We start from the raw sequence: 13947 nt of genomic DNA, 5'->3' as shown, positions 1-13947 counted from the left end.
TTGATAGTTTTGTTTTCAGAAAATTGTCGATTTTTTTCAATTGTTAATAAAGAATTGACGGCCTAAATAAGAAATTCGGAACCATCAGCCACTAGATTGTAAGTTTTTCTTTTGAATGCAACAACTCTCGCCAAATTTGGTGCAGTGGTTACCGAGAAAAACGAATTCTCCTTTTACATGTATTTAGATAAGAGCACCCGAGCCAAAGCTTCCTTTGAAGAGGAAGCTTTAATTCGGGTGCTCGTATCTAAATACATGTAGAAGGAAAATTGGGTCACTGTGTATGTGCCAGTAGGTGTATGCGGCTATTCAATGAACGCCTTTCACAGCAACTAGGGTAACTAGGTATGTGCCACTGGGAATGTGCCAGTCTACATTGACGAAAAAGATCCCTTAAACTTCTTCGATGCTGAGCGGAATGGAACCCACGTCACAAACGTTCCTCATAGACAGAAACCTGACTTAGCAGGCTGTGCTGCAGATGCACTGGGTATGTGCCGCTTTTCAATGAACGCCTTTCACGCCTTCATGGCAAATGTATTCATTAAAAGCACCTTATACTAAAACATGAGGCAAGGTTCATCGAAGCTGTGAAAATTGTCTTTGTACTGTTGACACACTGGTATACTTCCTCCATTCCTCAACAAAATGTGTGTAAGTGCTGCAGCTTTCCCCACAAACGTTGGGAAAATGAGGCTATTTCATTCTTTGAAATGTGATAGCCATCCATTGCTTCACTTAAATTAAGTCCTTCATGACCCATCCATAATGGCAGCTTGACCATTGGCCTTTTCCCATAGAACAGTCCCATTTAAGTGAAGGTTAGCAGCATTTGTACTCTGTAGCCATTTGAGTGAAGCAGCCTTGGCATTTGGGTAGGTAGGAAAGCAGATCATTAATTGCTCTGACTAATCATTTGACTATTTGCTTCAGTCATCGATAGCTTCAACAATCACCTCAACCTTAAGATGAGTTATTGCTTTGGACACTTTGTAGGGCGCTACATGTTTCAACCTATCACAATTCAGAGTACTAAGCAAATGGCACTGTGAGCCCACAAATAGACAAAAAGCTTGTTTAAAGCATCAGGGCATCCCACACGAGCTTGCGCCAATGCAGCAATCTACCTTGCAATGCACACAAATGTGGTCACTTGAGAATGCATGCTACAATCTGCGGTGAAGGTGCAAGCAGTCTTCCTTCGAGCACTAGCCCACTGGAGAGCATGTCGAAAAGAATGTGCATGTGCACTGGTTTAGTATAATGTATGCATTCCATTTGCTCAATTGTATTCCGTTTTTATCATCCACTGTTAACAGTCAGCCGACGGTGTTGACAACGTAGCCAAAGTGATGTTTGGACTGCTGATGAAGAATGAAAAGGAATAGGATTGGGATAGAATGATTACATTATCCCGGCCCTGACCTCTACAGTAGAGGCGTGCTGTCATACAGCGCAGTACTGCACTCCAGCCCAAAAGCTAGCTAAACATGCTGGGATGCATCATACCCACATCGATTGCATCATACAGACTATGATGCAATCATAATCAAAACCATGTCCATCTGTGGCTGTGTTCCTACCTCAGGGTCAGGAGGCTCGCATGAGCACATGGCTGTCACTGCTCATTGCTGCAGTCAGCTCAACTGTGCCATCGCATCCAGCATGGAAACTGGATTCTCAGGCTGCGATAACTCTCTTGGTGTGCTCTTCATGATTTTTTGTTGTTCGCAGAGCTTCACGGTTATATGTTCTTTCTCACTGTCTCTCTTTCTGTCTATTTTTTTATATATATAATATTGTTTCTTTGCTGGAGTATTTAGGTTTACATTACTTTGAAAACTTTGCTCAAATGAAACGGCCATCTTGTATTTTTTGTTGCAGGGCTCTTTCTGTATTGCCTCCGGTGGGTTGTTGTTAAGAGAATTGAAAACCATTCCTTGTAGCAAAAACTGCATCGTAGTGGGATTCAGCTGTGTATTTTGCTGAGTTAGAATTGTATTATTGTCACTTATATTTATGCTTCTTTATCAGGCTGCAGAGCTGCCTCAGCCTGGTGGTGAGGGCCCTGTTGGAGAGCCATTGCCAGGACTAGACAACATGCTCATGCTTGCAGAGGTCAGTGCATTGATTGACTTGTTAGGTAACTAACAGTTCAATTGACACACACTACGCTTGCCTAACATATCCTAAGAGCAGATTTTTACCTAGCCTAACTAAAGTTAGGCAAGGGTACGGTTGCCAGAAAATATAATCCCTCTCCTTGTTTCCTCTGTAAATCCCCCATGTGAATATTTCTTAACCTATCTATGAGCAATTCTGTCAACTTTGATTTGTCTGATATTCAACACACATGTTGAAAAATATTAACCATTTCTTTCATATAAACGTATGAATAGCTGTTGGCATTTTCCACGGTTAGGTAAGCTGGTACACCCCCCTGGTAAACGGGAATTCCGTCACAAGCGCCAATCTCTCCCCTGGTGCTTGTTAGGCCGAACTCCCAAAATTAAAAAAAAAAATTGAAAGATCAAGCATGCTGTTATAGCAACAGTTTGGTTTATGCGCGAGGGGGAAATGCCATTTCGCTTGTCTTCTATGCGCTTGATGGGCAACGCATCTGTGTGAAAAGTTATCTTTTTCAGTTCAAGATGCGCGAGCCAGCATGCCATGGCCTGCGACTATTTTGTTTGTCCGCGTTACACCAGATTATATCCGCCCCTTAAGCTTGGTCACCCCAGTGCGCTCTTCTTCTCCAAGCATAGACAGAATGCATCAAGGCTCTTCTCATTAAACATAGACAACCAAATACAGAAAACCTGCTTGACTTGGTGAAAATTTCTCATTAAAAGAACATAGCGAGCGCACAACGGCGTGGGCACAATGCACAAAGCCGCTAGCAGAGTATACCATAACTCTGTGGCTAGCTGGCTTGCGAGACCTGTTTGCTGATGCATGGGAACGGTATACAAGCAAGGAAAGCAGGCAACTTGGGCACTGGTTCTCTAGAGTCTAGTAGATCAATTCCAGTGAAGGGTAATGGCGGTGCTTTTTTCAGTTTCGGTATGAAAAACATCTATTTTGCGATCGTTTTATGAAGCACCCACTCGAATTTCAAGTGTAAAATTTTCCACAGAGGCTCAATTATCTGAAATGAGGCTTTCTGTGCCGTCCAGTATTTCTTTACAGTTGGCCTCAATTTAACCTGCTTACCTAGTGTGACTCCATTTCACTTTAGTCTGCAGTATATACTGCTGCACACAATCGCTTTACTGAAAGCACTGTTGTGTTTTACAGGATGTGCGACATGCCGCACTCCATCAGTAATTGTAGAGGAAATTTTTTTTTTCCTCGTAAGGCCTACAGCCTATAATTAGTTTATGCATGTGCTTTGATCCAGTTATTGACTTCTTTTCTTAATTTAAATAGGTATTATTCACTGTTCACTAAATCAATATCTGATTATTCTCTAATTAGGAGGGCTTTTGTGAAAATTCACAGAGGATCATCCTGCCACTTTGACCTTCTTTCAAGGGAGTCTGCAGCGCCTTTGAATAAAATTAAGTAATGCTTATACAATTATTAAGAGTCCATCATGATTTGTTGACTGAAGGGGATATTCATGTTAATTGATGCTTGTAGTTCTTTTTACTCAGTGAATATATATTTCACGGCATTGAGTATTGTCCTAGTCTTTGTGCCACCATGTAGTACTACAGTCAACTTTCGTAAATTCGACCCTGACGGTACTGACGAAATTGATAGAATTATCAGCAAGTCTAATTAAACAAGATGCAGAAAAAAGAAATGTGGGCAGTTTGCACTAGTGGGGCAAGGTTGGGTCACAGCAGAGCTAGTTCCGGCTTTTGCTAAGTATTGCTAGGTTTCGCTAAGTTTTGCAAAGTTATACATGGCTCGCGTAGGTACACTAGGTGTTGCTAGGTTTTGTTAAGTTTTACGAGGTTTGCTAAGTTTCGCCAAGTCTTTGCGAGGTCATACACGGCCAGGCCAATAAGCCACATAAGCCCCAGCAAGACACACACATACAAGCCACAGTACGTGCATCACAATTTAATATGGGCAGGGCTTCAGTACGAGTCATCATCGTCGATCCGTTCCTTGTCCTCAACGTCCGACCGTTGTCGTGGTGAGTAGCATCGGGGAAGGCTTTGCGAAGCACTTGCAAGAATGAGCTCTCCTGTTCAAAGTTCCGCACCGAGCTCACCGTGGAGAGATTCACGTCGAACCAGAGCCGGTCACAGACATGGTAGCTGTGCCCGAACTCTATGCCGAGGAATTTGCGCTGGAAGCGGCCGTTCGCACCTCCCATGGATTTGCGGACTTGGTGTTGGAAGCGCTCGGGGATGTGCAGGCCCGGAAACGATTCTGGTGGCGCCGAGTATTCAGTCGGCAGCGTTCATTGTCTCTGGCCCGAAACTTGGGATCCTCGGCTCGGCGACGACGCTTGTTGGCGGTGGCCTTGGCACGATGGCGTCGATCGTAGTCCCTCTGAGCCATGCACAGAGCTTCCTTGTAGGTCACAGACGCGACAGCTGTGCCCAAACTCTATGCCCAGAAATTCGTGCTGGAATTGGCCATTCACACCCTCCGTGTCTCGGCGGGCTTGACGCTGGAAGTTTTCGAGCAGTCGCAGGCCAGGATCGCTTTCTCAGCAACGTCGAGCATTCAGGTGCCGACTCTCGCATTCCCTGGACTGAAACTCGGTATCCTTGACTCGACGTCACCTCTTTTCAGTCGCAGCTTCGGCGTGGTGTTCCGGATCAGCTCAGTGGCGATGCATAGCTTCTTGCTTGGCAGTACGGCGCTCTTCCTGGTAAGCCGCTTCTTCTTCGGGCGTCCGGACTTTCTTCGATCTTCCCATGGCAGCAGCACATACACACGGAGTAGAGGAGGCGAGAGGTGTGCACCGCGCCGGCCCGAGTTTTTACTCGCCTGTGACGTCACAACTCCACCCTATGCGCGTGGGGTGCAAGGAGGTTACGGGGCTCAGTGCTCTCGTGGGCAGTTGTTAGGCAACGTGAGGCGGCCCACAGCTGGGCTGAGTTTTCTGGTAACTCTCCATGGCGGAACAAAAGCTTAAACAGCTTCGCTGTTAAAAAGCCAAACACTGCTGATTCATTTGGCAGTATTTGCACGGGACCTTCGACCGAGATTGAATTGACCGAAAAATCAAATTAACTGGAGTCAAACTAACACATATGTCTTCTATCATATTTTCAGGCCCATGCGCTGCGGGGTGTGAACCAAGATGTGCAGCAGGCTATGTACAACATTGAACTGGCTTTTCTGCAACAGTGAGTGACACATATTATTCAAATGTACTTGCACCCAACTCCACACTTGCAGCACCTTAGGTGACTTTATGGTCACAGGGTGCATTTTGATGATGTGTAAGATCTCTTTCCCACAAAACTGAACCCAATCTTTATAGCACTCTCACCAACATTTATCCATTCGATGTGCACTGAACGTGATTCACAAAACAACACCTGAATGCATTTGGCAGAGGCATAGGTGAAAACATGAGAGGGAGTAATTTGTTGTAGTTTGTTTGCTAGAAGGTTGGCCTGAATTGAAGTTTTGACCAGCTTCTCTGCATTGAAAACTACTCAGCAGATGAAAGCTACTCAGCAGATGAAACATGGGAAATATGAGATTTGTTACACCGAAGTACATTGTAGGTGGAAGAGGCCCCTGTGATTAATTAAGTGAACTGTAGCCTGCTGATTTTGATGAATCTAACGTTCCCACGTTTACCAAGTTTTGCTGTATCTAGCTCAACTCTTTCAGTGTCAGTGACATACCGATACACTTCCACGTTTGTGTCTCACCATGTTCCTTTCGACATTTCTTTTTTCAAATAGGAATGTGAGGACCACACCAAGAGAGAATTTGCCATTATCCGTGTCATTTATTCATTTCTGCACAATCAGAAATAAACCGTTTTGTCTGTTTCATAATATCCGAGAAAAAATGCAACACTGAAAGGGTTAAATTAGAAAAGACTTTGGCACCACTCGTGTCATAAAAACATTTGGAAAAGGTGTTAAGCTAATGGTAGTTCCCACAATTAGCGAGTGCTATAGCACGAAGCAAAGGATGAATACACAATGTGACAGACAGGTGCTGTTATATTGTGCACTCGTCCTTAGCTTAGGGCTATAGCTTTCGCTAATTGACATACCAACTAGCCCAAACCGCTGCCTTTTAAGGTAGTTTCCAGTTTGTCTGGGTGTCAAGCTGTTTGGAACTCCTAACACTGGATTATAGAAATTATAAATGGCCATGCAAATCATTATATGACCTTGCCTCCAATAGAACCTTTCACAAAATTCTGGTAGCAGCTCAGTAGAACTGATTTGCAAATGTGTTTCTCTGTTTTTAAGTAATAAAAATGGTACAGCAGTCTCATGGGCCTGCTGTGCCATTGTAGTTCTTCCCAACAGCCAACTACAAGTGCACACTGCTGAACTCACATTGCAATGTGTCTATCTTGGAATGCTCTGTTAAATTGTGTAGTGAAGGAACGAAGCCCACTATCATTGTAATGGTGGCCTGTTCATGCCTGAAAAGATGCCTTCCACTTGTACATGCAGTAGAACGGGCCATGCCCAAATTACTGGAATCTTTGAGGTAGAGTTAAATGGTTACACGCACCCCCAACACACACCTGAAGGGTAACTTATTCTATGTGATTTCGTTTTAAGGAGGTTTTACGGTATGCAGAACCTGCAAGTGTACTTCTCCACATGTCTCATCTGACTTAACCAAGACGGCAGACTTCAAACTAGAATCGTAAATAACTTGTCAGTGTACAGGCTGATGCAACCATCCCTGTCAAACTCCATTCCTCACACCATCCAAGCTTTAAAGATACGCTTTTCACGTCTAACAGTTCAACTAGCGGGAGGGGTTGACTATTTTGGTTAGGGCATGTAACGCACACGGGAAAACCTGCTTGCAGAAATTAGTGTATCGTCCATTGCAGGGGCCTTGCACCTGGCGGTGAGCAGCAGGGCGAGGAAGCAGAAGACGACGAAGATCGTGAGCTGGAAACTGAGCCTGAGGCTGAGGGAACACAAGATTTGGCTGAAGCAGATCAGTCGCCTGCTGCTGAGCAAGATGCCGCAGACCAGCAGCCTGAAGATGTGGCAGCACCAGCATTGTTAGGGGTGAGTTGTGCCACTTTGCATGGTTTTGCTTGCTGAAGCATCCATTAGGGTTAGTGGCGGAGACAACATGTATGAAAGGCACAGGGTGACCCAGTTACAAAGAATTCAGAGACAGTTTAGCACATCCTGTGTCAAAAAACTTAAACTTTATTTGTGAGAATGAATCAATGTAAAACGTATTGCTTGCCATGTTTGCAGTGGATACCCTTTAGGACAAACATGTGAAACACCATAAAAATCTGTTTATGAGGAGTTTTGTGAACAGTTTGCTGAATATTAGGAACTAAACAAGGGTCCCTGAACTGTTTATGTTATCAAAGAAATTATCCACAGGTTATCCACTGTACAATCAAACTCACTTATAATAATATTCAAGTAGCAAGAAAATTCTATTGCTACAACCGATATTTGGTATAACCGGTTTTCACAGGAAAAAAATCAAGGAAGGGACCAACATTAAAAATTTTAATTAGGCTGAAAGTGCAGTCGAACCTACTTATAAAATTGCCGGATTTAACAACATTCGCATACTATAACAATGAGCAGCCACTGCACCATTAATGTTTGTTTGTGTTCTTTGGTAAAATAAGCCTGCCTACTAAATGTTCCCATGCCACGTTATTGATGATAACAATTGAATCTGGCAGTCTGTGCCAAATGGAAAAAGAATGCAAAATCCTGGAAATCCTGTTGTAGGCGCTAAAATCAGTAGTAGTGGCATCTATGTAAACATCCAAAATCAAATTTGAACTGCGAGCCACAATGACATTCAGTAGGCAGAGCATTGTGTGCCCGCCCTGCTCCGCCATATCCTTCGCAGTGCTAGGCATTGAAGAAGGAGCGGAAGCATTGCGAAGGGGATCAAAGGGGATCTTTGATTACCAGTAACTCCTCTTCTGCTTAAGGTCAAACTGCATATACACTTGCAACACGCTCACTCTTGGCTGCTCCTGGCTAGACGCCTTGGCAGACATCACTTCGTAATGAGCGCTTCGAAATACACAATTTGGATGCGACAACTAGCCATCGATCAAGCTAGTGCAGAAAAAAGTCAGTCCGCACCACATGGTATGGCCAGACTAGAGCACACGAGCATGAGGGCGCACCCTAGCCCTGTCATGCACTTAACAAATGTTGCGCACAGTTGCATGTACCTGCTATGTAGCATAGGTATGACAACCACCTCAGGGTGCTGCGACGAGTCCACTTGCTGTTAAGTTTGGTTCGTCATAGGCGCCAAAATCAGAAATAGTGGAGTCTATGTAAACATTCAAAATCAAATTTAAAGTGCACACCACAGTGATGATCAGTAGGCGAACCACTGTGGGCACGCTCTGCTTTGCCATAGCCTTCACCGTGCAAGACTGTGAAGGAGCGAAAGCACCACGAAGGGGATCAAAGGCAATCTTTACTTATCAATAACTCCACTTCTGCTGAAAGCATTGAGGTACTTTTTGCTGCAAGGTATTTCTGAAGTAGCCTATTTTATCATCAAATGCATTTCTCGACTTCAATAAAAAAATTGCAGTTTTGCCGGAAAGGCAAAGCATCCATTGCGATAGCAATTTAGTAGACAGCCATAATAAGTAAGGATAGCAGCTTTATCGGCTGTATAAACTTGTAAACACTCGCTTAGTAACTATCTTAGCAAGCATGGCGTCAGCATGCACAGGCAAACATGCACACATCACGCTCGATGACTGCAGACACTCGCTGTCAGAATGCTGGCATGAGGAAGCATGGCAGCAGCAACGAGCAAAGTGACTTATGTGCTGTCTGTTGCGTCAACGTAAACTGAGTGGCAAGAACACAGCACATGCAAAGCTGCAAGCTGTCGGCCAGCGTAAACTTTGCCCTAAAACAGATAGCTTTCAAGATAAGGCCTGCATGACTGCACATCATACACAGTCGCTGCCAAAGTATAATGCCTCTCCCCCCCCCCACATCCCCTACCCCCAGTTTCTTGTGCAATACGGAAAACGGCGTGCTTCCTTGCCGCTTTCCTTCCTCGTGCATGTGAGATTGAGCCGCAATTGCCGGTTCACCCTAACATGTTTTCACTCACACACACACAGCATACAGCGCGCGGTGACAGTGTTATCATCCTTGGACTTTATACGGAACATCACGGCAATGGCAAAAATGGGCCTGGAGTGTACATATAATTGCTACTGCAATAAAACACTTTTAAGGGAGAGCAACGTACCATCATGGCCAAGCCGACCTATTTATAAATAAATATGGTACGTCAGACTCAGTATTTGATGTGTTAAAAATGGTGTGCTGGCTGCTGTTACTAAAGCCTACATGTGTGTGTTCCTTGCAGTGCTGTTGACTGTATCATAAGCAAAGTGCAAAAAAAATTATTTTCCTTAACAACATGCCTAGCCTTGTCCTTGGTGTTCCAACTCAATTTAGAAAATGATGCACATTGTGTAATACTCCTGTCAATTGGGCAAGTTAAGTGCACTTACGGAGAGTGTCACTCGGTTTAAGTGCACTTTGCCAAATCTAAACGTCGCAAGTGGAGTGTACTTGGCGAAGAGTGCACTCCGGTCGGAGTGCGTTCACGGAACGCACTTTGCTGGCCGAGTGCATAGCCTCACCGCCAGTGGTTTGAATGGTACAAAATAAAATTCATAAAAAGGGACACATCAGTTAATTTTAGTTCAACAAGGCTGATTCTTTGGCTAGTTGGTAGGGTTTACTCATAATGGCAAGGCCTTTAGCGCAATTCAAGAAAGACAGGGACGTGACAGAGACACAGGACAGGGCTGTCCTGTGTCTCTGTCACGTCCCTGTCTTTCTTTAATTGCGCTAAAGGTCTTGCCATTATGAGTCATTTTAGTTTTTGAACAGCTTTTAACAAAACAATCACAACAGAACTTGCTCATATTCTTTTCTAGCAGGATCAATCGCAATCTCGTCGCATGCCACAACGTTGTTCTGGATTGGCTAGACATTCGTCTTGGCCGGCATTGACTTGCAACACTCTTATAATAATATTTTCATTTTTTGTTGAGAAAATCTACGTTATGGTTGTTTTTATCTATAATACAATGTAAAGCAATAACTTTTTAGAAGTTTTTCTTTTTAATCTACAACTTCAAAAAATGCGCTCTAGGCTGTCACCAAATTTTTTTTTTTTTTTTACTGCTAGTGCGCTCTGTTTTCGCGTTTAGCACCGCGTAGCCTAAAGTAGCCTAAAGGCTGCGAAGTGTACTCCCCATAAGTGCACTTGAGTTCCCCGCTTCACAGGGGTATAGCTCATCAAATGGGTAGGCTGCTTTGGCTGCAGGCTAAGAGGTCAATAATTTTCAACACTACCTCTCTTGTTTTAACGCGACAGCGTTAAGGAGCTCGTGTCGCAGAAAAGCCGGTGTCGGCAGCGTTGGCCGTGAGTGAAAAATCCCGGAAGGTAATTCATAAATAAAAACAACTTGCAAGATGGGCTGGGTGGGAATCAAACCAGGGTCTCCGGAGTGTGAGACGGAGACGCTACCACTCAGCCATGAGTTCGATGGTTCAAAGCGGGACAAAAGCACCTCTAGTGAATGCGGTGTTGCCTTAGAAACATGCCGTAGAAAGTTATACTGCGGTGTATATAGATAATTATGAGCATGTAAATTATAGAAGTCGCAGTTAAACCAGTAGCGATGTACGTTTCCGCTACATTTCTACTGCGCTTCGCGCACACGCAGAGCGATCTTGCGGCAAACACAGAAGACCCCCTCCTCGCAATGTAAAGCGCTGCCCCAACAGGCGGCGCGCCACTCGCCCGCTTCTCCCCTTCGTCCCGTCAAGAGCGTGCCGAGCGAATGAGTGGGCGGTGCGAACAGGGTGCGATAACGCTATTGCGTTCCACTCTTGAAGGCGAAGCTTAAGCGTCCTCCAATTCTTTTTCTTTATTTATTAACACATCACACTGAAACACTTGTTTTGATGTCAACGATTGTACTCACATCTGCACATTTGAAGAGATTGTAGTCTAACTGCTGTTTTCTGTGCATCCATGCAGGCGGTTGGTGGAGCTGAAAATGGTGCGGCAGAACAGCCTACTGATGATGCTGCTTCAAGGCAGGCAGCATCCGTAAGCATGTTGCTATCTTTCCATTTACCACGTTTTTGCCAAGTTCTTTACTTTTATTATTACTCCCCCACCCCCCTGCTTTGATGAAAACAATCACTTTCTGGGCTTCCTTTCTCAGCCACCATTTTGTTGTCTTGTTGCATCATTGTGCCATGCAGCTTTTAAAGGGGCCCAAAACACTTTTTGAGCATAGTAACTGTTGAAAACGAGAAAGCGGAGCCGAAGTAGGGAATGTCCTATTTATTTGACACTTGCAAGAACAGCTAAAAAGAATGCGGGCACATGCTCGTGTCTATTCTATGATAGTTTCAATGGCAGTCAAGGAGTCGTCCAGTCTATGAATTTTTCCACTGACGAGATGCCAGTCTGCTCCTACAAGCACGCTTATCCCATGCTCAGGCAAGACCTGAAATACGGTGACGGTAACCAAATGTAAGTCCTTGTGTTTCACCTTCTCAAGTACATTTGTCTCTGTCAATGCTGACAAGTGGTTGCATACTCCTGGAACTTCTATAGCCTCTATTTCAAGTGAGTTTGTACTGACTATACAGCGTGACTTGTACTCTCCAATAATATTTCTGAGGTGCTGAAATGTTTCCAAAGCCCGAGATGGTGAGTTGCTCTTCGGTTAACACAGTGGCTTTCAGCTTCCTAGACAACTCTTCCGTGATGAAGCTGCATTAACTGCCACCATTGATCAATATTCTTACAAGGCATTTGCTTACAGTGCACTGAACCCATACTTGTGTGGTCTGCAGAAGAACTGTGCGCTTTAGCGAGTTTGTTTATGAGCTGAAAGCAGTTGTCTCCATTTCTGTATTCTTCTGCTTCCAATTTGGGTTGCACATCAATGTGATATATCATCCGTTGCATTTTGCACAGCTTAATCTCTTCCAGCTTCTGCATTCCTTCACTCTGTGACATTGTCTAGCGCAGCGGAAGCAGCATCCTAATTTGTGTAGTTTTTCTTTTATCTTGTGTGATGTTAGTTTGGCTTGGCAGACATCTTCTGAGTGATCTTTGTTGCAGCATAGTATTCAACTCTCTGGAGTAAGTTTCAAGGTTAACATAGATGCAGAACCTTGGGAATGTTCATTGGATTGTCGTTTTGCGTTTGAGGCTTGTTCTCTTTTGTCAACAGCCATCAGTATGACCTGTTCCCGGCTTCTTACTTCAAGGCTCAAGAAGTCTAGAAGAACCAACATTTCATCTAATCTGTCACTAGTAATGTTTGTGTTTGATTAAAATAAGATGTGGGGAGTGTAACAGAGTACCAGTCCTTGTGGAAGATTCGGTATTATAGCAGTTTTCTAAAGCACTCCATATTTCTTTTCTTTGACACCAATGTTATGAAGGGACCTCACGCAAGTCTGCGCTTCTTCCTGCAACGTTTGAAGCCCTTCGAACTCTTCATAGGAATAAACTTTACGTAGGTTTAGAAGACGGCACATATGTTTGTTAACAATCAGCAACCTATGACAAAATCTTTCTTCGAGAAGTTCTATAGCTGTGCTATAACTCTCGTTAGTTGTCGGCAGACTGCTGATTACTCCTTCCACTTTACCCTTCAGGTAGCTCCGAAGATATTTCAATTTGTCTACGTCGGTGAGGTACCGGTTCTGGTGAATGGTAGACTAAAGTTGTTCCCAAAATTCAGGCTATTTAACGGGGACACCGTCAAACTTCGGCACATTGAGCTGAGGTAGCTTAACCTGTGCAGGTGCTTGATGAGAGTCGTCATGACAAACGTGCATAGTCATTGCTTGGAGCACGGATAAAATGCGTTCGTGAGACTTCGCAAGGACGATAGATTCTTGACACTGTCCAATGCTTTGAAGCTCGTCCTCAAAATTATCAATGGTAACCTGCTATTCTACTTGGTTATAAATATCCATAAGCATAGTTTCCTTTATCTTCAATAAGCTAAGATGGTTGGGCAGCTCATCAGTTGGTGTTGGTTCCATCTGCATAAGAGTTGTCATGTCGTTGATGATCGTGGTGACCGCCGCTCGAGCTGTAGCATGTTTCTGTCAACTCGGCAATCGAAGGACTCATGATTACGGGGATCATTCTATGTTTCTGTCGCAGCATCATTGCATTGATTGTGTCAATCAATGATTCTCCAGGGAGCTCACTTCATTGTCAGGTGTCTACAACTGTGGATCTTATCCTGATCACAGCGTCATACTGTTGAAAAACACGAAGCGGAGGCGAAGTATAGAACGTCTTGGTTATGGCACACTTGCAGAAACAACTAAAAAGAATGCGGGCATACGCTCATGTCCACGCTCGCTTGTAACTTCTTCTCTTCTTTTCCAGAGTGTAATATTTAACAGTAAGGAAACATTTTTGATCTGTACAAAAGGTTCCTGTAAACATATGAGCCAAATATTATTGCACTGCATGCAGCACGAATTTACAATCTCGTGTTGAAAGCAGTGAAAACTCGCTTGCTTTTGCTCCTGGAATGTCGTCTGCAAACACATCACAAACACCTGGACCCCCCAATTTGGCTGATTTTGTTATTGTGAGAAAATTCTCAGTAATACATTATTGCTTGAGATAAATGAATGAAACATTTGTGTGTCACTGACCTAATAAAGAGAGAAAGATAATTTTATCTTTGCACTGCCGGTCTACGCACAACAGATTCGCATAGCCGTG

The 13947-nt window shown here is 44.0% G+C and overlaps 1 protein-coding gene across 5 annotated transcripts in view; it reads left to right on the top strand.

Annotated features, from left to right (window-relative positions):
• LOC126535851 (uncharacterized) overlaps positions 1 to 13947 on the top strand; it is a 118353-nt gene that overhangs the window by 97295 nt on the left and 7111 nt on the right. For all 5 annotated transcript variants that reach the window (XM_055073499.1, XM_055073500.1, XM_055073502.1 and 2 more), the window contains 4 exons: positions 2035 to 2118; positions 5242 to 5315; positions 7010 to 7193; positions 11212 to 11283. In XM_055073499.1, coding sequence (XP_054929474.1) covers positions 2035 to 2118; positions 5242 to 5315; positions 7010 to 7193; positions 11212 to 11283 — 414 coding nt within the window. The remainder of the gene's footprint in view (positions 1 to 2034; positions 2119 to 5241; positions 5316 to 7009; positions 7194 to 11211; positions 11284 to 13947) is intronic.

This window comes from Dermacentor andersoni, chromosome 4 (genome assembly GCF_023375885.2).
Source record: "Dermacentor andersoni chromosome 4, qqDerAnde1_hic_scaffold, whole genome shotgun sequence".
NCBI lineage: Eukaryota > Metazoa > Arthropoda > Arachnida > Ixodida > Ixodidae > Dermacentor > Dermacentor andersoni.
This window is presented reverse-complemented; position numbering and strand designations above follow the sequence as displayed.